The sequence below is a fragment of the Pelophylax lessonae genome, assembly GCF_965119305.1.
Source record: "Pelophylax lessonae genome assembly, chromosome: 6".
NCBI classification, from domain to species: Eukaryota; Metazoa; Chordata; class Amphibia; order Anura; family Ranidae; genus Pelophylax; species Pelophylax lessonae.
Window position 1 is genome coordinate 269,645,855 of NC_138773.1, and position 25,817 is coordinate 269,671,671.

General features: G+C 43.4%; 1 protein-coding gene across 1 annotated transcript in view; it reads left to right on the top strand.

Annotated features, from left to right (window-relative positions):
* PLA2R1 (phospholipase A2 receptor 1) overlaps window positions 1-23,068 on the top strand; it is a 155,109-nt gene extending 132,041 nt beyond the window's left edge. Inside the window, exons 26-30 of the mRNA XM_082260092.1 lie at window positions 1,141-1,272; window positions 6,101-6,211; window positions 13,236-13,412; window positions 18,664-18,699; window positions 22,763-23,068. Of these exons, the coding sequence (XP_082116218.1) occupies window positions 1,141-1,272; window positions 6,101-6,211; window positions 13,236-13,412; window positions 18,664-18,699; window positions 22,763-22,989 (683 nt within the window). The 3' untranslated portion in view covers window positions 22,990-23,068. The remainder of the gene's footprint in view (window positions 1-1,140; window positions 1,273-6,100; window positions 6,212-13,235; window positions 13,413-18,663; window positions 18,700-22,762) is intronic.
* The last annotated feature ends 2,749 nt before the right edge of the window (window positions 23,069-25,817 follow it).

Genomic DNA, 25,817 nt, shown 5'->3' on the forward strand with positions numbered 1-25,817 from the left:
TGTGTTCTAAGCTAGAGACTGAGCAGGAAGTGGCTGAAAGACTACAGAGGGGTGTGTCTAGGCTAGAGATTGAGCAGGAAGTGTCTGACAGACTACAGAGGGGTGTGTTCTAAGCTACAGATTGAGCAGGAACTGTCTGAAAGACTACAGAGGGGTGTGTCCTAGGCTAGAGATTGAGCAGGAAGTGTCTGACAGACTACAGAGGGGTGTGTTCTAAGCTAGAGATTGAGCAGGAACTGTCTGAAAGACTACAGAGGGGTGTGTCCTAGGCTAGAGATTGAGCGGGAAGTGTCTGACAGACTACAGAGGGGTGTGTTCTAAGCTAGAGATTGAGCAGGAACTGTCTGAAAGACTACAGAGGGGTGTGTTCTAGGCTAGAGATTGAGCAGGAAGTGTCTGAAAGACTACAGAGGGGTGTGTCCTAGGCTAGAGATTTTGCAGGAAGTGGCTGAAAGACTACAAAGGGGTGTGTCTAGGCTAGAGATTTAGCAGGAAGTGTCTGAAAGACTACAGAGGGGTGTGTCCTAGGCTAGAGATTGAGCAGGAAGTGGCTAAAAGACTACAGAGGGGTGTGTCCTAGGCTAGAGATAGGGCAGGAAGTGTCTGAAGGACTACAGAGGGGTGTGTCTAGGCTAGAGATTGAGCAGGAAGTGTCTGAAAGACTACAGAGGGGTGTGTTCTAGGCTAGAGATTGAGCAGGGAGTGTCTGAAAGACTACAGAGGGGTGTGTCCTAGGCTAGAGATTGTGCAGGAAGTGGCTGAAAGACTACAAAGGGGTGTGTCTAGGCTAGAGATTGAGCAGGGAGTGGCTGAAAGACGACAGGGGTGTGTCTAGGCTAGAGATTGAGCAGGAAGTGGCTGAAAGACTACAGAGGGTGTGTCCTAGGCTAGAGATTGATCAGGGAGTAGCTGGAAGGCCTTCAGTCTACATCCAGACTATACAGAATGTCACATGATACAAAACCTCAACCAAAACCAAAATATCAGAGGATCTGCCGATAACAGAACAACATGGTACAGAGGTATAATCTATGCTGGGACTGATCATTCCATTCACTTTTAGTGAAAATAATGTTGTAGTTCAGCTTTAAATCAGCTTTGTGGAAACCAATGTTTGATAACCGGATGTTTTATTTTCAGAAAACAGAACCATAGAATTTATTGGCAGCTGTCAAGAAGATTGGATACAGTACCAAGAATTTTGCTACACATTTTCAGGTGTTTTAAACAACACAGATTACCACACCGCTGAGGAGATTTGTCGGCAGGAAGGTAAACCAGTGCGAATGATGCCTTAACTTTTATCTCATATTACCTGTAGGCTGCCCACAAGCATTAGATGATGGTTCCCATCCATACATGTCCTGGTCACTGAATTACCATCCTTAGGAGTGATTACAAGTGATGCATGTTTGTTTCAGATGAACTTGTACAGTATATTTGCGCTTATAGGGAATGTATCCTTCAAGAGGCTGGGTCAAATATAATGCCCCCTCTCATGGTTAAAGTAGATCTTTTTTTTTCATTTTGGAAAGAGTAAGGGAGGGTTATAACCCCTGTCAGATTTTTTTTTCACCATCTGTGTCCCATTGAGGAGATTTTTCTTCACTTCCTATCCCAAAACCAAACAGTTTTTTTAGTTTTTGGTAGAGTGCAGAGGGATTAGATCCCCTGTCAGTTATTATTGCTGTCTGTGAACCCAATAAGGAGATTCACCCGCTCTATTTGTCCTGTTTACCATTATGGTTGAAAGTAAAAGACAATCCCAAATTTTGGGTTGTCCCCAGAAAAGTAATAGGGGGGAAATCTTTGAATGGGGGACGTTAGTTGTGGTGACCCATTGGTCCCCAAGGATTTCCCTTAATTTGCATTGATTTCCTTCCTGTTTGGTGATTTGACAGGAAGTGAAGAGAAATCTCCCCAATAGGACACAGATGGCATAAAAAAAAAAAAAATCAGACAGGGGTATACCCTCCATTGCTCTATTCAAAATGGGAAAAAACTGAAAATTGTATCATACTTACCGTAATTTTCTTTTCCTGGTGCCTATCCATGGCAGCATACCTGTGATAGAGCTCCGCCTCTACACCGCCTTCAGGACTAGTGAATAGCTTAAAAGAAAGACGCCCCCTATTCCCAGCATTCTCCTGTGATATAGAATACCGAGAGAGGGAGCGTATGCTGCCATGGATAGGCACCAGGAAAGGAAAATTAAAATTAAGTATGATACAATTTTCCGTTTTCCTGGTGCCTCCATGGCAGCATACCTGTGATAAATAACTAGCTGACAAAAGGGTGGGTAGATGCTAAAACACAAGGAAATGTTTTGCTTTTTTTTTTTTTTAGATGAAGAAAGGGCTTCTTGCATGGTCCTTCTTTCAAATTCTACAGTGGTGAGCGTTCCAGGGTCAACTCAATGTTTTATAAATGTGTGCTGAGACGACCATGTGGCAGCCCTGCAGATGGTATCCAGGGAGACGTTCGCTCTGGCTGCCCATGAGGCAGAAATTGATCTTGTTGAATGAACCTTTACCTGCTCCGGAGGAACCATGCCTTTAGGCCTGTACACTTTACGTATTAGTTTGACAATTCAGGATGCAAGAGTCCTGCTAGAGGCTTCCTTCCCTCTGTTTTTTTCCCATGGGATAACGAACAGCCTGTTAGATGTTCTAAATTTTTCTGTAGCCTCGAGACACTTCTTAAGGACTTTCGCTATGTCCAAGCTTGGGTCTGTTTCTGACTGGGAAAAAAAAACTGCCAAGGCCCATGGTTCCCTGAGGTGACTTGCGGTAGCGACTTTAGGGGTGAAACCTTGAATAGGTCGCAGTTCCACTCTGTCTGGAAAGAAAGAAACGTGATCCTCTCTGATTCCCAGCGCTTGCAAGTCCGATATCCTCCTGCCAGATGTAATGGCTAGAAGAAAGGCCATCTTTAAGGATAAGTTCAAAATCTATATTTGTTCCATAGAAGCAAAAGTATGTTTCGCCAAGGCTTCCAGGATTAGAGTTAGGTCCCATTTTGGAAAGGTGTGTAGACCCGAGGACGTGACTTTAACACCCCTCTAAGGAACGTAATTACGAGAGGGTTGACCGCCCATCTTGAATTTGTTGCTGTTGATAATGCGGCCACCTGGACCTTTAATGAACTGAGACCTAGGCAGTGGCGGCTGGTCTATTGAGGGCGCAGGGGCGCCCCCCCCCCATCTATGCGTCTGGCCCCCTAATCTGCATGCAGGGACGCCGGACGCATGGAGCTTAATGGGGTTTTTTTTTTTAATCACCTGATTAGAGCCAGAGGCTCTAATAGGGTGATGCAAAGGGTGGAGCCGGGGCGCAGAGCAGTGCACCCCGAGCCCACCCATTGTGTGACAATAGTGAATGAAAATTCACTATTGCCACACCGATCCTTCTCCTAGCCAATCAGGAAGCGCATCCGATACGCGCTTCCTGATTGGCCTGCAAGGCAAACCCAATGCCATTGGCCGATGAGGAGGCAGAAGTGGGAGGACTGGAGGAGATGCGCCGCCGGGACTGATGAGAAGCCGACGCCGGGACACTGATGAGAAGCCGCCCGCCACCGCTGCTGCTCCAGGTAAATAAGGGGGCACGCACGCTGATCTCTGCATTGTGGGAATGTATGCTGGTCACTGCATTGGGGGCACGCATGCTGATCTCTGCATTGGGGGCATGTATGCTGGTCACTGCATTGGGGGCACGCACGCTGATCTCTGCATTGGGGGCATGTATGCTGGTCACTGCATTGGGGGCACGCACGCTGATCTCTGCATTGGGGGCATGTATGCTGGTCACTGCATTGGGGGCATGTATGCTGGTCACTGCATTGGGGGCACGCACGCTGATCTCTGCATTGGGGGCATGTATGCTGGTCACTGCATTGGGGGCACGCATGCTGATCTCTGCATTGGGGGCATGTATGCTGGTCACTGCATTGGGGGCACGCACGCTGATCTCTGCATTGGGGGCATGTACGCTGGTCACTGCATTGAAGGGGGCACGCACGCTGATCTCTGCATTGGGGGCATGTACGCTGGTCACTGCATTGAAGGGGGCACGCACACTGATCTCTGCATTGGGGGCATGTATGCTGGTCACTGCATTGAAGGGGGCACGCACGCTGATCTCTGCATTGGGGGCATGTATGCTGGTCACTGCATTGGGGGCATGTACGCTGGTCACTGCATTGAAGGGGGCACGCACGCTGATCTCTGCATTGGGGGCATGTACGCTGGTCACTGCATTGAAGGGGGCACGCACACTGATCTCTGCATTGGGGGCATGTACGCTGGTCACTGCATTGAAGGGGGCACGCACACTGATCTCTGCATTGGGGGCATGTATGCTGGTCACTGCATTGAAGGGGGCACGCACACTGATCTCTGCATTGGGGGCATGTATGCTGGTCACTGCATTGGGGGCATGTACGCTGGTCACTGCATTGGGGGCATGTACGCTGGTCACTGCATTGGGGGCATGTACGCTGGTCACTGCATTGAAAGGGGGCATGTACGCTGGTCACTGCATTGAAAGGGGGCATGTACGCTGGTCACTACATTGAAAGGGGGCATGTGCGCTGGTCACTGCATTGAAAGGGGGCATGTACGCTGGTCACTGCATCGAAAGGAGGCATGTATGCTGGTAACTGCATTGAAGGGGGCATGTACGCTGGTCACTGCATTGAAGGGGGCATGTACGCTGGTCACTGCATTGAAGGGGGCATGTACGCTGGTCACTGCATTGAAAGGGAGCATGTATGCTGGTCACTGCATTGAAAGGGGGCATGTACGCTGGTCACTGCATTGAAAGGGGGCACGCTGGTCACTGTGCATTGAAAGGGGGCACGCTGGTCACTGTGCATTGAAAGTGGGCACGCTGGTCACTGTGCATTGAAAGGGGGCACGCTGATCACTGTGCATTGAAAGGGGGCACGCTGGTCACTGTGCATTGAAAGGGGGCACTCTGGTCACTGTGCATTGAAAGGGGGCACGCTGGTCTCTCTGCATTGAAAGGGGGCACGCTGGTCTCTCTGCATTGAAAGGGGGCACACTGGTCACTCTGCATTGAAAGGGGGCATGCTGGTCTCTCTGCATTCAAAGGGGGCACACTATACCTTATTTAGTGAAGGCCCCTTTCACACTTTTGCGACCTCAAAGTCACGCAATTTTTTACATCGTTTTTTGCCGCAAAGCAATGCCTATTACATTTTTACCCCCCCCCCCCCCAAAAAAAAATTTTTGAGCACCAGCCGCCACTGTATATAATAATAATAAAATTAAAATCCAGAAAACAAAATATCACTCAGTCATAGAACTCGAGTGATGACCAATAAATCTTTCAAACAAAGTCCTCCCTTGATACAAGGGTGACAAATTACATAATGGTGCCACGACAGGGAGAGGGGGAGGGGAGCTCGCCAAGCCGCTCCGAGACACTGAGGAGACTGAAGCCGCGCAGCCCTTTATATAGGCCTATGCCCGTGACGTTGCCTCACGTGACTCACGTGTTTCCCGCCCAGCCGCCCCTTGACTTTCCCACCCAAACGACCGCGATTTTCCTGCCCAAAAGCCGCAGCCACTTTCCCGCCTAGACTGACCATTCAAAAGGCCCTAATCTTAAAGTAATAGCAGCCAGATTTAAATAAAATGACAAATATAATTTAAACCAAAGCTTTTGGGCAGCCACATTCTCATGTCGTTGGGCACTCATTGTGCCCCACTAACAATCACTTGCTAGTGTGCATGGAGCCTAATAGATTGCACACAATTATTGCTTTATTTTGAGCATTTCTGTGTAAATAGCTGCCCATTGTCCCCAGTGCCACAGCTCTGATCATTAATCTATCATGAGAAGATACACAGCTATTTTTGCTTGCTAATAATGCCTTATTTCCTGGAAGTATTATCTTTGGAAAAATATCGTTCCATGTAAACGTGTTATATTAGGAGACTTTGCTGTATCTATTTTGGTTTTTATTTCGATAAACTGTCTTTGTTTCTTTTGAGATTAGCCATTAGGAAAGCAGGAAACCGATAACCGGCTGAACAAATGAACCTTTTTATGTTTTGTGGCTGTTTCATGTCTAGATTCTAGAATCCTGAGTCTAATGCATGAAGAGGAAGATGTGTTTCTTCAGAGATTTCTCACTTCCTTTACCGTACAAGACATATGGTTAAACAGAATAACATCTAGCAACGGTAAGAAAATTATTCTGAAGACTAAAAGTCATTTAAAACTATGATTCAAATTTTTAAAGCAGTATTAGGCCCACTTTCACACGGCTGGGCTGGTGCCGACAACGGATTCCTGCGGAAGAATCTAGATTCTTGCTGCTGGAGTGATGCGTTATGAAATCAGCCTATTCTGCAGATTCTTGCCACAGACATCCAGTGGTTGCACCAACTCAGCTTTGTGAAGGCCATCCTAAAGTGATTGTAAAGTCTTGTTGTTTTTTTTTTTTGTTTTTGTTTTTTTTAATAACAAACATGTTATACTTACCTCCTCTGTGCAGTAGGTTTGCACAGAGCAGCATTAAAGAGGTTGTAAACCCATAACATTTTTTTTTTTTTTCAACCTGAAAAAGAAACACATCGCATACTAGCTCATTATGAAATACTTACCTTAGAACGAGCCCTCGCCGTGCCTTACCTGTATGACGGGCGACATGTCCAGTTGCCCGTCTTTCGGGATCGCGGCATCCGGCCATCTGATTGGCCGGAGCCGGGGTGACGTCACTCCCGCGCACGCGCGCAGGAGCCGACGGTCACGACACGGGGCTCTGAAGGAACGGCACCAGCGGCCGTTCCTTCAGAGCGCATGCGCCAGTGATGTCACTGGCTGCATGTAAGGTAAATATCTCCTAAACTGTACATGTTTAGGAGATATTTACAGTACCTATAGGTAAGCCTTATCATAGGATCACCTATAGGTACAAGTTGCAGAGGAGGGTTTACTTCCTCTTTAAGATAAAAAAACCTTTTGACTTTACAGCTCCTTTAAACCCAAAAGCAAACCTATATTATATTGCAGCTTACTAATTCTTAGAGGCGATGGCTGCTTTCATTTTCTTTTTAGGGTCCATGTACACTGCAACTTGTAAACGGCCGTTTAGGAGCAGTTGGGCGTTTTTTTTTCAGAAGCCCCTGAACCCTCCTCTATGTTATCTTATCTGTCCATGTACACAGGGTCGTTTACAGTCATTTACAGGCAGTTGAGTTCAGTGTAGTTTTTTGGAAAGCAATTATTTGCGTTCGGGATGTTCAGAACATGTGTTTACCAGCGTTTCAAACGCAAAAACGCAAACTAACGCGATCACCCGCGTTTAGCGCTCGCGTTTTTCCGTTTTAAAGGGGAATGATTTTTTGACCTCTAGAAACGGTTCTGAGCGCAAACGCCCGCTAAACGCGGCATGCAAACGCGACACAATGGACGATTTAAACGTCCTTTAAATTCCAGCTTTCAAGGGACTTTTTAAAACGTCCCGTGTACATGGAGCCTTAGGCTTTCTTTCTTCTATTCTCATCTGGTGATTTGGCCAGAGGTACTTACAATGATCAGCTTGTATTTATTTATAAAAAGTCTTTGTCCAAAGAGAAAAAAAAAAAATTTTTCTGTAACTGAGTATAAAGTGTTAACTGGAGTTTGGCTTCAATGTGTTAGTGTATTTAAATCTGCTAGTACATCTAACACACCCCTCCCCCCAGACTGACAATGCTGCTATCTAAATGTACCCCCTGTGCTCCCTAAGCCAGACTGGGGACACGCAAATGACAGGAGGTGCGTTACTGGCCAGATCACCAGGTAAAAACATAGGGGAAAAAAAGCCTGAAAATAAATAAATAAAAGGATGAAGGCACTACATTTAATGATTGGTAAGCTGCAATATATTAAATTTTTTGGTTTTGGGTTTAATACCGCGTCAACTTTTCGGTTATATCACTGTAATGATATTTTGCATACAGATTTGTTAATGGTCCCTCTGGTGGCTGCCTGGAGCAATGGTCCTGGGATTTGAAAACTGTACTGTTCTTCCTCTTTCCCTAGGGACGCCGGGTCGGTTCAGAGGGGTTCTGATTGGTCAGGACCTGCACATGCATGTGTCGGTGTCCTTAGGGAAAGAAGAGAAAGAACAGTATGGTTTTGAAACCCTAGGACCAATGCACGGGGCTGCATGGAGAGTGAAACAGAATCACCTGGGGGGAGGGGAGGGGGGGGTGTTAGTTCATTTTTTTCTGAATAGGTAAACAGATACTTTAAGGCTACATGCACATTGTAAGAATTTTACTGATCATAAAGGCAGGATTTTTCTGGCACAACGGTACCTGCATAAATGATTAACAAAATTCTTACTTTTAGACACTTTTCAACATGTAGGCAACTCAACGCATAAATCTCTAGTTTTGTATCTGCATCTATGTATAGGTATATACATCCGTATTCACATGTACATGCATAAAATGCAGGTTTTTGATTTTTGGCTACAAATCTGAACACGGAGCATGTTGTGCATGTCCCTATTGAAAACAATACAGCTGCACTTAGATCCATTAACATGTTTTATAGAGACCTCTCACATGCCTGATGAAGGGGTCCTGCGAGGCTCCAAAACTTTTTCTTCTGTAACTATGATGTGATCGCTGAATACAGCTTTGGACCAGTTCTAGGGATCCTTGGTGTGCTGGTGACATATTTTCTGCTCTGATGCATTTCATGTACGCAGGTAGTAAATCATAGAATCTATGGAGTTGATTTACTAGAGACAAATAGACTGGGCACTTTGCAAAGCGCAGTTGCTCCAGATCTTAGTAAATTAGGTAAAGCTTCACTTTGCAAAGAATACCCAATCACATGCAAGGAAAATTAAAAAAAAAAAACGCATTTTTGCTTGTACATGATTGGATGATGGAAGTCAGCAGAGTTCTCCCTCATTTACTAAGCTCTGTAGCAACTGCACTTTGCAAAATGCACAGTCTATTTATCTAGTGAATCGACCCCAGAGATTAACCGATTGCCGACCACCTAATGTACTAGTATGGCAGCAAAGCGGCCTCCCTGCGCTGGATCACGTATCCAGTATTCATCACAGCACAAGCCATTCTAAGGGTCTCAGCCAATGATTGGCCGCCGGCACCCGATGATCATTGTTCACAGCTCTGTTCACTGACAGGGGATCTTCCTAGGTTTTTTTTATTCCCTGCTAAGTAGGGGGGGGGGGGGGGAGAAGATCCTTAGTAAATGCAGCACACATCACACACACATTACAGTTAGGCACACATTTAACCCTTTGATCGCCCTAGATGTTACCCTCTTCCTACCCAGTGTCATTAGTACAGTGACAGTGCATAATATTAGCACTGATCACTGTATTAATGTCACTGGTGATGTCAGTGGCAGCTGGTTCCCCCCAGTGTCAGATTGTCCGCCGCAATATTGCAGTCTTGTTATAAGTCGCTGATCACCACCATTAGTAGCATAAAAAAAAAAAATAAATAAAAATTCCAGTATATATCCCATTGTTTGTAGACGCTATAACTGTCAGACAAACCAATCAAAATACACTTATTGGGATTTTTCTTTTTTTACCAAATACATGTAGCAGAATACATTTTGGCCAAAATTTATGAAGAAATTCGATTTTTTAAATTGTTTTATTGCATATGTTTTATACCAGATAGTAAAAAATATATATATATTTTTTTTAAATAATTTCATAATTTTTTTATTTATATCGCAAACAATAAAAAAAACACAGTGGTGATCCACCCAAAGAAAGCTCTGTTTGTGTGAAAGTATTGTGTGTTTGTGTACAGCGTTGCATGACTACTCAATTGCCAGTTAAATTAGCACAATGCAGAATAGCAAAAATGGCCTGGTGATGAAGGGGGGAAAAGTACAATATAACTAAAAGCACACTTTTTTTTAGCTTTGGATAGAGTGGGGAGGGACTAGAAGCCCCCTAGGTTTTTATTGTTGTCCGTGCTCCCTGGTATGCCTAGTGCACAAGGGCGGAATGATGGGTGACATCGGGCAGTTAAATAAAAACCGGCTGACTTTCGGCCTGTGAGCATGTCAGCCGTTTGGCCGACGGACTAGCATGCTGGAAAACCAGCAGCTGACTGCCTCCAGATCAGCACTCTCAGCCAATGGCTAACAGCGCTGACAGGAGTGTTCTGGCGGGGGGTGCCCCCCTGTCAGAGCGCAACAGCTCAGTGGGGGAGTTTGCTGTACTAACGTCGGACTGTTAGTACAGTGGCTCCGACCAGAGCTGTCAATGTTTTTTCTTTCAACCCACTGGGTTGAACGGAAAAAAAAAAACTATCAGTGTGTACTAGGCTTTAGGGAGATTCACTCTTGCTATTTGACGTGTTTATCATTATCACTGAAAGTTAAATTAATCACTTTGGAGGAATTTCCTCTCATTTTTTGTTCTGTCTATGGGACAGGAAGTGAAAGGGAAATGGGACACAGATGGCAAAAAAAAAACCTGACAGCACCATTTCAAATTATGCAAAATCTTGAGGCATCTCAGCCTAAACTGTAAAAAGGGAAATTTTTACCTATCAGTGGGAAAGCTGAGCCTGGGATGTTGCAAACAACTGCCTTGATAAAATTAAAGAGGATCTTCAGCATGTTTGAAAAAAAAGGAAGTCAGCAGCTACAGTAGATTTTAAAAAAAGGATACTTAGCTGTCCACGGATACAGCGCTGTCCTCACCTTGGCTGGTTCTTCGCTGGTCTTCAGGACCGCATGTTTAGTGTGGGAAGCCAGCTGTGGCTCCTAGTGGCTTCACAGCTGGCTTCCCGCTTTGCATGCACGAGCCAAGCTGCACTGTGTAAATGGTCCCACAGCCTCCTGGGACGATGACGATGTGTCCCAAAAGGTTGTGGGGGGGGGGGGGGGTAACTTCCGGTGGAATTGCCTAGACAATCAGACTGGAAGTAGAAGTGGGTACCTATCAAGACAAGGTTACTGCTCCCCTTCGCCACCCCACCCCCAAACCACAATTTTCAAAAGTTATAGAGGAGGAGAAGGACATAAAGTGGAACTTCCCTTTTATGGGGAAGTTCTGCTATAACTTTACATCAAAAGCCCTTAGTCACATCGGAGGGCCTCCTTCACATCTGATTCCCCTATCACTGAGTCTTCTCATCACATATGATTCCCACCAATCAAACATTCCCTCTTCACATTAAAGTCCTACCCATGGCCGGGACAAGGGATGGTCAGGAGGGACAGCTGCCCTGGGCGCAATGGGTTATTGCAGGGATGAGGGGCGACCTAACCCTAACCCTAAGGTAAGGGTGGGGCGCCGTTTGGCATATTTGCCCTGGGCGCTGGATGACCTTGTCCCGGCACTGGTCCTACCTTTTGGCTCCAGCAGTGTGGCAGCGGGCGGGAGATGGAGCAGGGCTAGAGGAGCTAGACTTTTGTCCCCTGCTGAATGAGGGTGGCTGCTCTGCAACACTGTACTGAAAAAAAAGTGAAGTGTGAGCTAATTCAAATGTATACAGGTGCTGGCAAAAGGCAATATACCAAATCCTTCAAATCAATAAACATACAAAATATGCAGCACTGTGATATGTGCAAAATACAACAAAATAAAAATGCAACTTTATAGTTGTAGTCCAAAAAAGTTCTGTACTATTCAGAAAAAACACCCAAATCATCCAGTGATCCAATGTTAATATGTGTGAGAATGTTCAGCCAATATAGGGATTAAAGATTTACAGGAACTATTGGCTGCACACTTAACTTCAGCAAACACACATGGATTGTGCCAATCCTGTATAGTTGGTGTGTCCTTTCCTCTGTCCTTAATAGTGAAACTGCAGGTGTATCAGGGAAAAAACTTGTATGGCGTAATATTGTTAAATATCGATAATTACACCCAAGTGAATATCATTCAATGCAAAATAATAGTGCAAACACCGATCACCAGCCTTCACCAGCTTACACCCCCCATGCATTGCGCACTCACCAAAAAATGTTCATTTAAAGCAACAAAGGTGAAGTCAGGAATGTCTGCAGGCTTCAGTGCATGAAATTCTTCCCAATCTTTCTCACTTTACAGGGTTAAGGTCCATTCATACAGTATGTCCCCAAATACCAAAGGCATTAAACAAAAAGCATGCCTCATAGTGCAGTATTTATTGGAATGGACATAAAATTAAAATCAAACAGGTATAAAATACATGTATAAACAATGTGTGAAACAGCTAAACTTACTTCTGACACCGCCACTTGGACCTTCGATGTGGAGGCTTGACGTTCTGGCTCTTATATCCTAAGGTAGGATATAAGAGCAAGAATGTTGCGCCGCCACATGGAAGGTTCGGGTGGTGGTGTCAGATGGAGTTCCGGTAAGCCTTCAGTCCTTATATTGGCTGAAAATCCTCACACATAATAATTGGATCACTGGATGATTTTTTCTGAATAATACAGAAGGACTTTTTTGGTCAATATAGCAAACAATGCTGCCATACATACTGCCTTGAAATGTCATTGGTTGTTATGGTGCTGGTTGCCGGCAAACTTACACCATGGCAATTCATGACATTGATCCAGGGCAAATAGAATCACATGCTCTCTGTAACCTTTGGGAACCCAAACAGGTTAGGATCTAGTGACTGCATTGAAAGGGTTAAATAAGACAGCGTACAATAATCAAAATACTGATAAATATTCAATTCAGAATTTTACCCACAACAATAAATTATTGGTTTTCTATAGAAAGAGCACATCTCCACTAGAAATTATGTTTTAATGTATTAATGTAGTATTCTTTTAATTATTATCAATATACTGGATTTATATAGTGCCAATATTTTGTGCAGCGCTTTATAAAATAAGAGTCAGTGTAGATACTATGTAATTCACGCAGGGTTAGGTGAGCCCTGTTAAATTTTGTGTGGTGGCTAGCAAGTTATTCTTAAGGACACCAAGTATTCCCAGTTACAGCTGGGTATTCCCAGTTACAGCTGGATATTCCCAGTTATAGCTGCAACTGCTATGAATCTGCTATGCTCCCTTGATGATATGACAAACACAAATAATTGCCTCATGGGAGGGGGGAGAAACAAAGGCTACTATAAGGAAATAACAATGGAATCTCTGAGAGCCATAAGATATCTGTTACTTATTACCATTAGTGGGCTCCTAAAACTTAAATCATTTTCTGGTGGATCTTGCTATTAAACACAATTATATGTGTTTTTCTTTTAGACAGCACAGAAACATGGTCAGACGGCACAACATTAAACTACACCAATTGGAATAACGAGATATCATACTACAAAGACTTGACTGGCGGTATGTGTGTCACACGTTTGACGGTTGATGGTACTTGGGTGCCGACAGAGTGCTCTGAAAGAAGAGGGTTTATATGTAAGAAAAACACAAGTAAGTCTCTTTATCAAGACATTGCTGATAAATGTTTAGTGTGATCGGAAATGGTTTATTTCATAATGAAACTTTTTCACACCTTTTAACATTGAGTGTCAATACAAGCTCACAGGATGGATCTACTACAAATACAGTCTAAGTCAGCATTTCTTAGTATTGCATACTTGCAAATATGTATAGTTCATAGATGAACTAAACTCTGAAAGTTCTATCCTGAAAAGAGTTAGGTGAAGGGCAAAGGACTAGCTACCAGTATGGCCCATGGTCTCCCTACAGCTGATCTTTTCTCCACTACTGACTTACCATATCTTGTTCTGCATTGTGTCTCTGTATGGAGGTGGCCAACTTCATAGAGGCATGACTTCTTCACAGTGGTGTATTTAGGTTTTGTGCTGCCCTAGGCCTGACTAAACTTGTGCACCCCCCAATTTAAATATGACCCACCCCTTCCTGAAAAGGCCACACCCCTTCCTGTTTATGACCCACCCTGTCATCTGTAAACCACAGACCATAACCATAGTCTATCAGTGCCCATCAGCATAGCTTCATCAGTTCCCATACGTTCAGCCTCATCTGTGCAGCCTTATCAGTGCCGCCTCTTTACTGCCGTCAGTGCAGCGTATCAGTGTGGTCACCAGTGCAGCCTTTCTCATTTCCCATTAGTACAGCCTTATGTCACTGGTTTTGTAAGATTACTCTTTTAAGATATTTGGACTTGTGTTTGCTGCCACTAATTGTAATTATAGGATTATTTCACTTATTATTATTATACAAATAATTAAATATTTTTTTGCTGCCCCCCTGCAAAGTGCTGACCTAGGCCTGGGCCTTGTTGGCCTAGGCCAGGATACAGCACTGCTTCTTCATATCTGAGCCTCCAGTAAGGAGAACAGTGAGAAAGGTGACATCACCCAACCTCACTCCAAATCTCCTGAAACTAGCAGTCAGCCAGCAGTGCCTGAGATCTCATACTGCAGATATACAGTTATTAGGCTGAAGGCATAGAAGGCACATTCATATACTAGGAAGTCCACTCAGGAAAAATAAAAAAGTACCAGGACCAACACAGCACACGTGTATTTAATATACAATAAGTAATATGTATTATACTCTATACCAGTGATGGTGAACCTTGGCACCCCAGATGTTTTGGAACTACATTCCCCATGATGTTCATGCACTCTGCAGTGTAGTTGAGCATCATGGGAAATATAGTTCCAAAACATCTGGAGTGCCAAGGTTCGCCATCACTGCTCTATTCTGTCCAAAGTATTGGGACACCTGCCTTTACACACACATATTCACTTTAATGGCATCCCAGTCTTTGTCTGTGGGGTTCAATATTGAGTTGGCCCACCCTTTGCAGCTACAACAGCTTCAACTCTTCTGGGAAGAGGCTGTCCACAAGGTTTAGTGTGTCTATGGGAATGTTTGAACATTCTTCCAAAAGCGCATTTGTGAGGTCAGGCACTGATGTTGTGTAGCAGCAAACAGTTGTTGGAAACCAGATATGGAGTTCGGAAGTGAACTTCAGGAAAACAAACCTAGCGAAAGTGACTTAGCCCAGCTCATGCCCCACTAGCCAAGTGACTAAATAAGCGTGTACATCACATATATAAAACAACAGTTACATCACAGATACATATTTCCCTAACTAGCTTGGCAAGCAATACATATCCTTCTCATACAGATGTTCCCTGTAACATTTATCTATGGCAATTAACATTACTGGCTTCACACTTATTTCTATTCTTGTTAGTTATAGGAGAAGACATAGTGGGAGAGAAGGGGGGTCTAAAATACGCAGCTTTGTATCTGAAGTACTGCAGGGATTGTCAGAATCTACCATTTCGTTTTGGTAATTATCCATAATTTTAGAAGGCTTTCCAGGTGATGCCACAGTTGGAGAGAAGGCCTGGAACTAAGGGACCAAGCCCAACCCCTGAAAAACAACCCCATAATCCCCCCCCTTCACCAAATGTGAAATTTGGACCAGTGCACAAAGCAAGGTCATTATAGACATGAATGAGCATGTTTGTGGTTGAGGAGCTTGACTGGTCTGCACAGAGTCCTGACCTAAATCCGATAGAACACCTTTGGGAAAAAATTAGAGCGCAGACTGCGAGCCAGGCCTTCTCGTCCAACATTAGTGCCTGACCTCACAAATGCGCTTCTGAAAGAATGGTCAAACATTTCCATAGACTCACTCCTAAACCTTGTAGACTGCCTACACAGAAGAGCTAAAGCTGCTATAGCTGCAAAAAGTAAGCCAACTCAATATTGAACCCTACAGACAGGGCCGGACTGAGAATAAAAACCAGCCCTGGAAATAAATTCATACCAGCCCCAGTGGCGTAGTGTGGGTTGTCAGCACCCAAGGCAAGGCAAGTAATTTGCGCCCCCTAACCAGGGGACATTTAGCGCTCTCTGGGTCCCTACCACTCATACAGAATTAAAACTCCTTATGGTACATATTAGGATTTACCACTCCTCTTTGTTCTCCTTTCTTTCCCCTTTATCTCTCTCTATCCTAATTTCTTGGTTTTTTTTTTATCTCTCTCTCTCTCTCTCTATCCGGCTGTCTTGTTCTTTCTCTCATGCTTTCTCTCCCTTTGTATTTGTTCTAGGAACAGCCCAGCTGCCCCCCTCCCCACTATCTAATACACTGCTGACCCCCCTCCCCACTATCTAATACACGGCAGACCCCCCCTCCCCACTATGTAATAAACTGCAGACCCCCCCCTCCCCACTATCTAATACACTACAGACCCCCCTCCCCACTATCTAATAAACTGCCGACCCCCCTCCCCACTATCTAATACACTGCAGACCCCCCTCCCCACTATCTAATACACTGCTTAATACACTGCTGACCTCCCCTTCCCCACTATATAATACACTGCTGACCCCCTTCCCCACTAATCTAATACACTGCTGACCCCCTCCTCACTATCTAATACACTGCTGACCCCCCTCTCCACTATCTAATACACTGCTGACCCCCCTCTCCACTACCTAATACACTGCTGATCCCCCCTCCCCACTAACTAATACATTGTTGACCCCCCGCTATCTAATACACTGCTGGCCCCCTCCCCACTATCTAATACACTGCTGGCCCCCCTCCCCAATATCTAATACACTGCTTTGTGGCCACAAATTTCCCGGTATCCCGGTAGGCCAGTCCGGCCCTGCCTACAGACTAAAACTGGGATGCCATTAAAGTTCATGTGCGTGTAAAGGCAGGCAATCCAATACTTTTGACAATATAGTGTATATTGGATACATACAGTATATAGTTCATTCACACACATGCAAAGTTAAGGTTAAGTATACAGGAATATGGGCAATTTCTATGGGGGTAGGTACAGCCAGCACAGAGCCCTGTCCCCCCAACCTGAGTAGTCTGTCATTATATGAATGAACAATCAGCTCTACACAGTATCTCACAACATTTGAGTACACATTTTTGTAAATATTTTATTATATCTTTTCATGTGACAACACTGAAGAAATGACACTTTGTCAAGTAGTGAGTGTACAACTTGTATAACAGTGTAAATTTGCTGTTCCCTCAAAATAACTCAACACACAGCCATTAATGTCTAAACCACTGGCAACAAAAGTGAGTACACCCCTAAGCGAAAATGTCCAAATTGGGCCCAAAGTGTCAATATTTTGTGTGGCCGCCATTATTTTCCAGCACTGCCTTAACCTTCTTGGGCATGGAGTACACCAGAGCTTCACAGGTTGCCACTGGAGTCTTCTACCACTCCATGATGACAGCTGAGCAGCCATCTGTTGTTGCGGACTCTTCCTGGCTTGCTCCTTAACAACCAGATAGTGTTTAAGAAGTTGGTGGCCTCTGGTTCCAAAAATTTGCATCTGAACTGCATCTAAATTCACAGCTGAACAGCTGCTTAGGAAATTTGCAGTGAAAACGGAGGGGAAATTCACACCAGACATGTGTGAACCTAGCCTTAGTGCTGTTAATTGCAACACGTACTCACTATAGAGGAATATGATTTGCTCAAATTTTTGATGTCTGATGTTTACATCCATGTTCACTAACTGTAAAAAAATGCTATGATGGTTTTTTACTGTGCACCAATATATGCTGCAAATGTTACAGGGGTTGGTGATAAAACATAACATGACCATAGGCTTAAGCATGCACAGTAATTTTTTTTTTTTTGTTTTTACAAAAGATTTAAACAATGTGAATAAAAGATAACCATTATAAGTCCACTTGTGTTATAGTTTGCCCAAGTTTCCATCACTATTAATTATGGATATAAATATAAAAAAGGCAAGTAAAATATAACATGGAATTCAAGTACTGAATACTATTACATGTTATCACCATAAATAGTTATATAATACTTTTTGCTAATAAGGTTTTACAATGCTTTTCATGATCACGGCCCTTTAAAGTATAATTGCCCCTATGGCACAATAAAAGGTAACTGCACCCAATGTAAAAGAAAACACCACTGTAGCTTCCTTGTATGTGTGCCAACTGGGTTACTCTGTACACGGGTTGTTTACAGGTCGCCTTCAGAAATATAACTTCCTACTGGTATGCTTAGGTTTCTGTCTTTTTCTCTGTAGTACAGACATCATAGTTTTTGGTGAAATAGTTTTGAATATTCAGGCATGTGTAAAGGGGTGCAGGGGTTGCGGGATTTGTTATTAAAACACAGAGACCGGTAAAGTCATAATAATAAAGAGTTACACCCAAAAGTGGAACTTCCGCTTATCTGATTGCTCACCCCACTCCGGTGCCACATTTGGCACCTTTTAGGGAGGAGCGGGTACCTGTTTTTCACAGGTATCCATCCCCACTTCCGGGGGAACTCGGCCACCACGAAGTACATCCCAAGTCCGGCCCCCTTTCTCCTTCACCTGCCACCGCACCATTCAGATTCAGAATGCGCAGCGCTCTTCGCGCATGCGCAGTAGGAAACCGGCTGTGAAGCCGCAAGGCTTCACTACTGGGTTCCCTTACCAGCAATGGCGGCCCCAGCACCCGACAGCCGATGAAAACATCGGCTGGGGTGCTGACATCACTGGATTCCAGGACAGGTAAGTGTCCTTATATTAAAAGTCAGCAGCTACAGTATGTGTAGCTGCTGACTTTTAATTTTTCTCCGCTTTAAGCTCACCTAAGCAGGTGTTTTCTCTTAACCAGACTGAAACTTCTCTTTATTAATATCCTAATGTTTAAATATCTATTTGTGTTTCATAGGTATAAAAAATTTGGAAGAAAATCCTGCAGAATTACGTAAGTGTAATACCACTATAAATTTGCATGTATCACTTATAGCACTTGACCAGACTTTGTAGCACACATAGGGCTTTGTGAAGATTGGGGTCTCCAAATTGTGGCCTGCGGGCCAGATGTGGCCCTTTGGCCCTTTTCTTGTATTTATCTGCTCCTTGAGGCACTATTCCCCTCACTGATACAAATGATAGGGTGCAATTCCTCCCAGCCATAGAGCAAGCAATTGTGCTGAAAGTTTGAAAATGACTCGCTAAGCTATTGCTAGACTTGCCAGGCTTCACAAGTTTGTTGCAGAATTGCAGCAAGTCTGCATTGCATGACTCCAGATCAACAATCTTTGCAAGCATTCTGCAAGTCTGTTGCAAGTTTTGGTTCAGTTATGTTGTACAATAGTCATCCCACCACAGGGGTCACTATAGCTGAATTTTTATGCTGTAGACTTGTAGAGCTCTTGCTGTAGACTCACCACTGCAACTTTGCTCTTGCTAGAGACTTGTCATGCAAATTTGCTACAAATTAGAAAAGTGTCAACTAGAACTTGTGCTTCAAGTGCTCTGCAAATGTACAACTTGCCAGTAAAAATGTGCAGCAATTAACAGACTTACAATGCAACACTGCCACAAACTTGTGGCAAGTTATCCTTGCTATCTGGGCACTGATATCAACAACTGGTACTATTCCTCCCACTGATACTAATGGTGAGCCACTATTCCTTCTCCTACTAACCACAGGTACGTATTTCATTTTCTACCACCCACTGACAACCAAGCCCAAGGCATTCTACTCCCACTGGCCACAGTTCGGCCCTCCCCCCCAAAGTCTGAAGGACAGTATTACGGTTCCTTGTTCGGAGAGTCTGGAGACCCCTGGTGTAGATGAGCAAACACGCTTTCAGAAGTATTCATCTTGCGTTTAACATCTTTTTGAGCTGTCTAAAGGCTTGTTCACTATTGCTTTGGTCTCTGAAGAGAGATCCATGTTCAGATCACTCTTCAGAGAACATTTGACAGGCTGTGAGACATTGTATTGCCCCCTCACCACCTGCTTTAACTCTTTCAACCCCACACAAGTGCCACAACCACATACTGTACACTGCATGCAGTTGAAAGGCACTTGCAAAGAGTGTATAATTCCTGTAAAAGCATCACAGCCGTGGCATGTGTACACACCTAGCCTCTGGAGCTAAAGGGGGAGCAGTTGTGGGGCCATAAAAATGTGGCTCAACCAAGGGGCTTAACGCACCTCAATCATTAGTGGAAATGAGCCCTACGAGTTCCTTCACATTTGAATTGTAGTGGACCTCCTTCTGACCTGCAAGTGAAGTTGTAAGTTGTGTTGAGCTGTCTAAAAGGGCCTTTTGCTTTCCTTGTATGACTTGTATGAGAAGAAAAGCAGTTTTGATGTAAACAAAAGCCAATATACAGGCCCATAGCTATTTACAGAGTTGGAAAAACATGACCAGTCAGTAGGTTCAGCAATCACACAGACCATATTTAGATTTCATAATGCTTCATACCAATTTTTCACCAGCCGTGTTCACTGAGGTTATAATATTATACATTAAAAGCTGTAATTGTGCTGTAAGCTTCTCATACCATGCTAATAATGCTAGTAATCAAGAACACGCAAGCTGTTAATCAAGAACCTGCAGAGAAAGGACATTATTTTCTTTTATCTCTACCCCAAATATATATGTTTTTTTTTTAGGTTTGGGATAGAATGGGAAAGAGAAGAATTTCTTTTTGTTGTACAGGTTTCTCTGCAGTTCAAATCTTTCAAAAATAAAGGAGATAATCCCCTTTTAGACAGTTGTCACCAGAAAATGTGTTTATGTTAACTCTGGGCTGAGTTGAAAAAGTAAAATTTCCCTCTAGCAGAAAAAGAATATGTAGCGTTACCCCAGAAGTAGCCTCAGGTTACTGGTTCCCCCTATTCCTGCACAGCCAGGCAACATGAATTTCCAACTTGCATCCAGACACAAGAAATCAGTCCATGGGCTTGTTTTTGTTGTTTTATTGGGGAAAACAACTTGGATAGGGTAGAGGGATTATAGAATTCTCAACTTGATTTGACGAACAACAGATGAAGACAAGCTTCCTTCTCTATGTACGAAAATGAAGATCCTGGACTGTACTCCTTCCAGAATAAACGCAGTCTTTATGGATTAGTGACAAGATCCTTTACAGACCAGGAGCTCTCAGGCCCCCTTAAAGTATTAGCACAAAGCTGCAAACTGTATTCAGAAGTATCTTGCCTCCGGTGTAGAACCTGGCTACCAGCCAAACTGGCTGGTCTGAAGAACTCCCCAAAACAATGGATCAGAATTTAGCACAACCCTGTCCTTTGAAAGTATGCTACATCAGGAAGTCTTCCTCTTGTATGTATACCCCTAGGTGTGGTGAGGTACTCACATTGTCCTTTACTCCCTGCTGCACTGGGAAGGACTCCTGTTCAGGCCTCCAACTGATCAGATCTTCCCATGCCAGTCCGAAAGTCCATATGGAATTGAGACTCTTTTCTTAGGCTTCCTCTCCTTCCTTTTCTCAGCTCCTGCCTAGAGGCAGAGCCCCCCAACCCAGGCTCCTGTCCCAGGTCACATGACAGCAACCTCAACACTCCATCTTCCACCCAACTCCCGTGCTGGCCAGACTCCACCATATTTAAGGGCTGACCCAGCCACCCTGCTAGGCCCTCTGCCTGGGGATTGGCCAGATTCCCTCAAGTGTGCAGATCAGCACCTCCTAGCCTCTGCCCACTAACTTCCAGAAGCTTCTACAAGCTTCTAGATCCAGGGGAAGGTACCAGAGCCCTGCCCTGTAGAGCCATTCAGCCTGACCTGTAGTAACCCAACCTAATTACAGACTCACACAGTTACCATGAGTAATTTCCCTACAGTAGTTGCACACTAGAGGGTGCTACAAATATAATGCAAATTTTTGCAGTTGGTAATTTAAGAGAGAATATTACATACATAAATGACAGTAATTAATTTACCATCAGTGAATTATCGATGAAAATCACATTCACTGTTTGTCCTATATACATTTTGCAATTTGACACCAAAGCAATTATAAATTTTGTGGTTTGTATCAAAATGTAGTGTAGCAGCCTCTTAGCATAGGTTGCTAGGCAAATTTAGCTTTGGATCCTTCTGTATTTTAGGGAGCAGGGATTGTTTGTTCTGGCCTGTTCAATGTTTCACAGTCTGGGAGTTTGATTGCTTCCCTCTGCCTCTGAAAGAAGCTTCCAGAGCTTAGGGCTTGAGAAAAATCAACCAGGCTGAATATTTATCAGGTGTCAGCCAATCCCTGGAATAGAAGTGTCCAGTAGAGGGCTGGAATGGACATAAATATTCTGAGACACTGGAGAGCAAAGTTCCTTCTCCCCAAGAGGATTCCAGAGATGCAGGGGCTGCTGCTCTCAGTCAGCCCATGGATTTTACAACTCTTATAGAGGCCTCAGAGGTGCCAGGACTGAGGGCTTTAATAGAATTTGCTCAAGACTTTGGTCCTGAAAGGTGCCATCTCTTTCACTGGACTATGTCTGGAGGAAGATGAAAGGAGGCAGCTGCCTTGGAGACTTGAGAGTAGTGACCTGGAATTGATCCCTGCAGTTGTAGGCTGAAAGCTACACTGGGTACCAGTGGTTGTGTTTAGGCACAAGGCCACCATATGCCCATAGACTAGCCTCATGGTCTTCTGTTATAGGGCCTTGGACTGTTCGCCACTAGCCACTACTACTACTAGAGAGACTGACCTCTAATTACTAACTACTGAGTGTTTGGAAGTACCCAATGCCCAAATTACCTCTCCCCTGTAGAAGTTCTTCAAGCAATAAACTTTAAAATACATCCCTTAGAATGTTTGTTCATTGGTGCCAGTTTGAATGGACTGTTGCTTGTGTGGACCAGCAGCCTCTGTACTTATTGGGGAAGAACTGGTTAAAATCAGCAACCTGTTTAGGGGTGGCGCTAAAGCAGTTACATACACAAATCAGGTGACTTGCAGACAAACATCTATGTTGGCCTAATATGTTGTTGTTGTTATATATTATATTATTATAGAATGTTCTTTTGTTGCAGGAACAAGTCATGCTGTGATTCCAGTTGCTGTTATAGTGACCCTGGTACTGTCTAGTCTTTTTATATTTGCATTGTATCTGTTCAAGAAGAAAAGATGCCATGCAGACTCCGGCTTGCAGAACCTAACCTGCATGCAGTCTGGCACAGAGGAAAGTAATGTGGAAGAATGTATATTGATTACAGAACTGGAGAACGAAGAAAACAGATAGCGGTGTTTGGTTATGATGAAGATGCATTTTTTACGCTTTTTTAAGCTTACAGAAAAATGCCACTTTTTTATTAGACTTAAAAAAATACCAAATCCATCATCCAGGAAAATCAAGCAGGTTTGCAAATAAAACCTTTTTCATTTCTCCCACTGTCCCCTGAGAGAATTGCCTCAGACGTGTCCCTAGATTTCTGCAGACATGAGCAATGTCAAAGAAATCCTGAGGATAATCGACATAACAAAACAATGAAACTGAAGGCAGTTTGGATGTCCCCTCCCCCTAGGATTTCTTTCTGTGCAACTATTCAGCTCCAAGACATTGCTATTTCTAAGGACGTTCTGGATTTTCAAAATGGTGATTTGTGGACTGTAATTGCTAAGATCAACATACATGTTTACTGTTATTTATTATAATGGCTTTAATGCATACCCTGGGCTCAGTGTTGCCAACCTACAAAATTGAAATTTACTGACATGACACTCAAAATTTACTGGCACGGCCAAGTTTTTACTGGCATTTCCAAAAGTTACAAAATTACAATTTTAAGCGAAAATGTCAGTATTTAGGCTGCAAACAAGTACAATATGCAATTAGCAGTGTGATTTAAGGTAGATATTAACCACTTTACCACTGGAGGATTTTGCTGTCTTCCGTCCAGGCCACTTTTTGCGATTCGGCGCTGTGCGACTTCAACTGACAATTGCGCGGTCGTGCGACGCCGTACCCAAACGAAATTTATGTCCTTTTTTTCCCACAAACAGAGCTTTCTTTTGGTGGTATTTGATCACCTGTGCGATTTTTACTTTTTGCGCTATAAACAAAAAAAGAGCGTTTATTTTGAAAAAATAACAATATTTTTAACATTTTTTTTATATGAAATTCCCCCCAAAAAAGATGTAAAAACCAATTTTTTAAAAAATTTTTGGCCAATTTGTTTTCTAATACCTATGTTTGGTAAAAAAAATCGCAATAAGCGTATTTTGATTGGTTTGCGCAAAAGTTATTGCGTTTACTAACAAAGGGAAAGATTTCTGTCATTTTTGGTGTTTTTTTTTTAACGCGTAATGGCGGCGATCTGCGATTTTTTTTGTGGGACTGCGACATTGCGGCGGACAGATCGGACCCTTGACTGACATTTTTGACACTTTTGGGGGTACCAGTGACATTACTGCAGTAATCAGTGCTATATATATGCACTGTTACTGTAAAAATGACACTGGCAGGGAAGGGGTTAATTTTATTGGAGAGGGAGGGGTTAATGTATGCCTGGTGCTTACTGACGTGTAGGGGGGGAGGTGACTGAGTGAGTCATGGACAGATCGGATGTCCAGCTATGCTGAACAGTCCGATCTGTCACTCCCTGTCACTATGGAGATCCGTCCGCTTGTGTTTACACAGGCGGGCGGATCTCCACACTAGAACCCCTCCTCCCCTGGCCCGACTCCCGCTGTGAATGAAAACAGCGGGAGCGAGCCTCCGGCGGCGCGCAAGCGCCGCCCAGAAGGGGGAGTGTCTGACGACGTTAATACTACGTCGTCAGACGATAACGAACCACTCTGCCGCAGTAGTATTACCGCGAGCAGACGTAAAGTGGTTAAGGCAAAAACCTATTTCTTATTTCAATTATAGTAGGTAAGTAGCTTAGGGACAGGACTCAGGAGGGCAAGAATTTATAATGGTCAGGCATTCACACATAAAATTGACTCTCACAGTGACACTAACAGCAACAGTGTGCAGCAGCACAGATGATGATGACACCTCACCGACACGACACGTCCCCTCCTGAGTCACAGTGACAGTCTCTGTCCATGCCAGGTGGTCCCTTTAGTCCACTCCAGTCCAAACAGCACTGATAGTCCCACTCCGAGCTTGCCTTGCTCCTAGAAATTTGTGGTTCATTTCGTTCCAAATAAATATTCAAACAAATTTTTCGTTATTCGGAGATTCAGGTGCTCACACAATTTAGAATTACAATATAAACACATTTTTCAGAAATCTCTGAATAACTAAACTAAATTTGTCCGAATTTATAAAATTCAGCACAAAATTCTAATTGAATTTAAAATCAAAATGCAATCAAATTTGAAAGGGAAATCGAACTGTAAACATATTGCTGAAATCAAAGATGTTGTGTCTTATTAGAGTACAAATGATAAATAATGTTGTTTTCTTTTTTTTTTTAAGCTAAATGTGATTAAAGATTCATTCATGAATTTGATGAACAGTTTTCTTTTGTTCGGTCACTTTGTATGTGTAAAATTTTTAAAAAGAAACTATTAAAATTTATATATATTTTAAAGAATTTGTACTCAACATTATTTTTTCACCTCAAATAACACTGGCTCTCTCCTCTCTCTCTCTCTCACAAAATGGCTGCCACACATGGCCTTATATTATGTGCAAGGGCCAAGAAATATGCATTGCATTATGGTAGTGGTGCCCAAAATATGTCTATTTTACATAAGTGCTTGTAAAATAAAATAATTGTATTAATTTTGGCATTGATTTGGCAGTTTTAAAATCTAAATGCACTTTTTAAATGTAAACATTTCGACTGTCACATTTAAATAAAAAATGTTCAAATCGACCGATTTCAAAATTTATCGATTTGAGCATTTTGAATTAAAAAACTGTAAATTTGAAGAAAATGAATTCCGAATACGAATCCCAAATTGAAAGAATCAACCGTATTTAACAAAACAAAATAACTAGATTAACGAATCTAAACGAAACAAATTGTTTCACCATGCACAAGTTTACTTGCTCCTATAACGCAGGCCTGCACATGAGGCACCGGCCACTTCGCTAGGCTCTCTTGTACCATGACA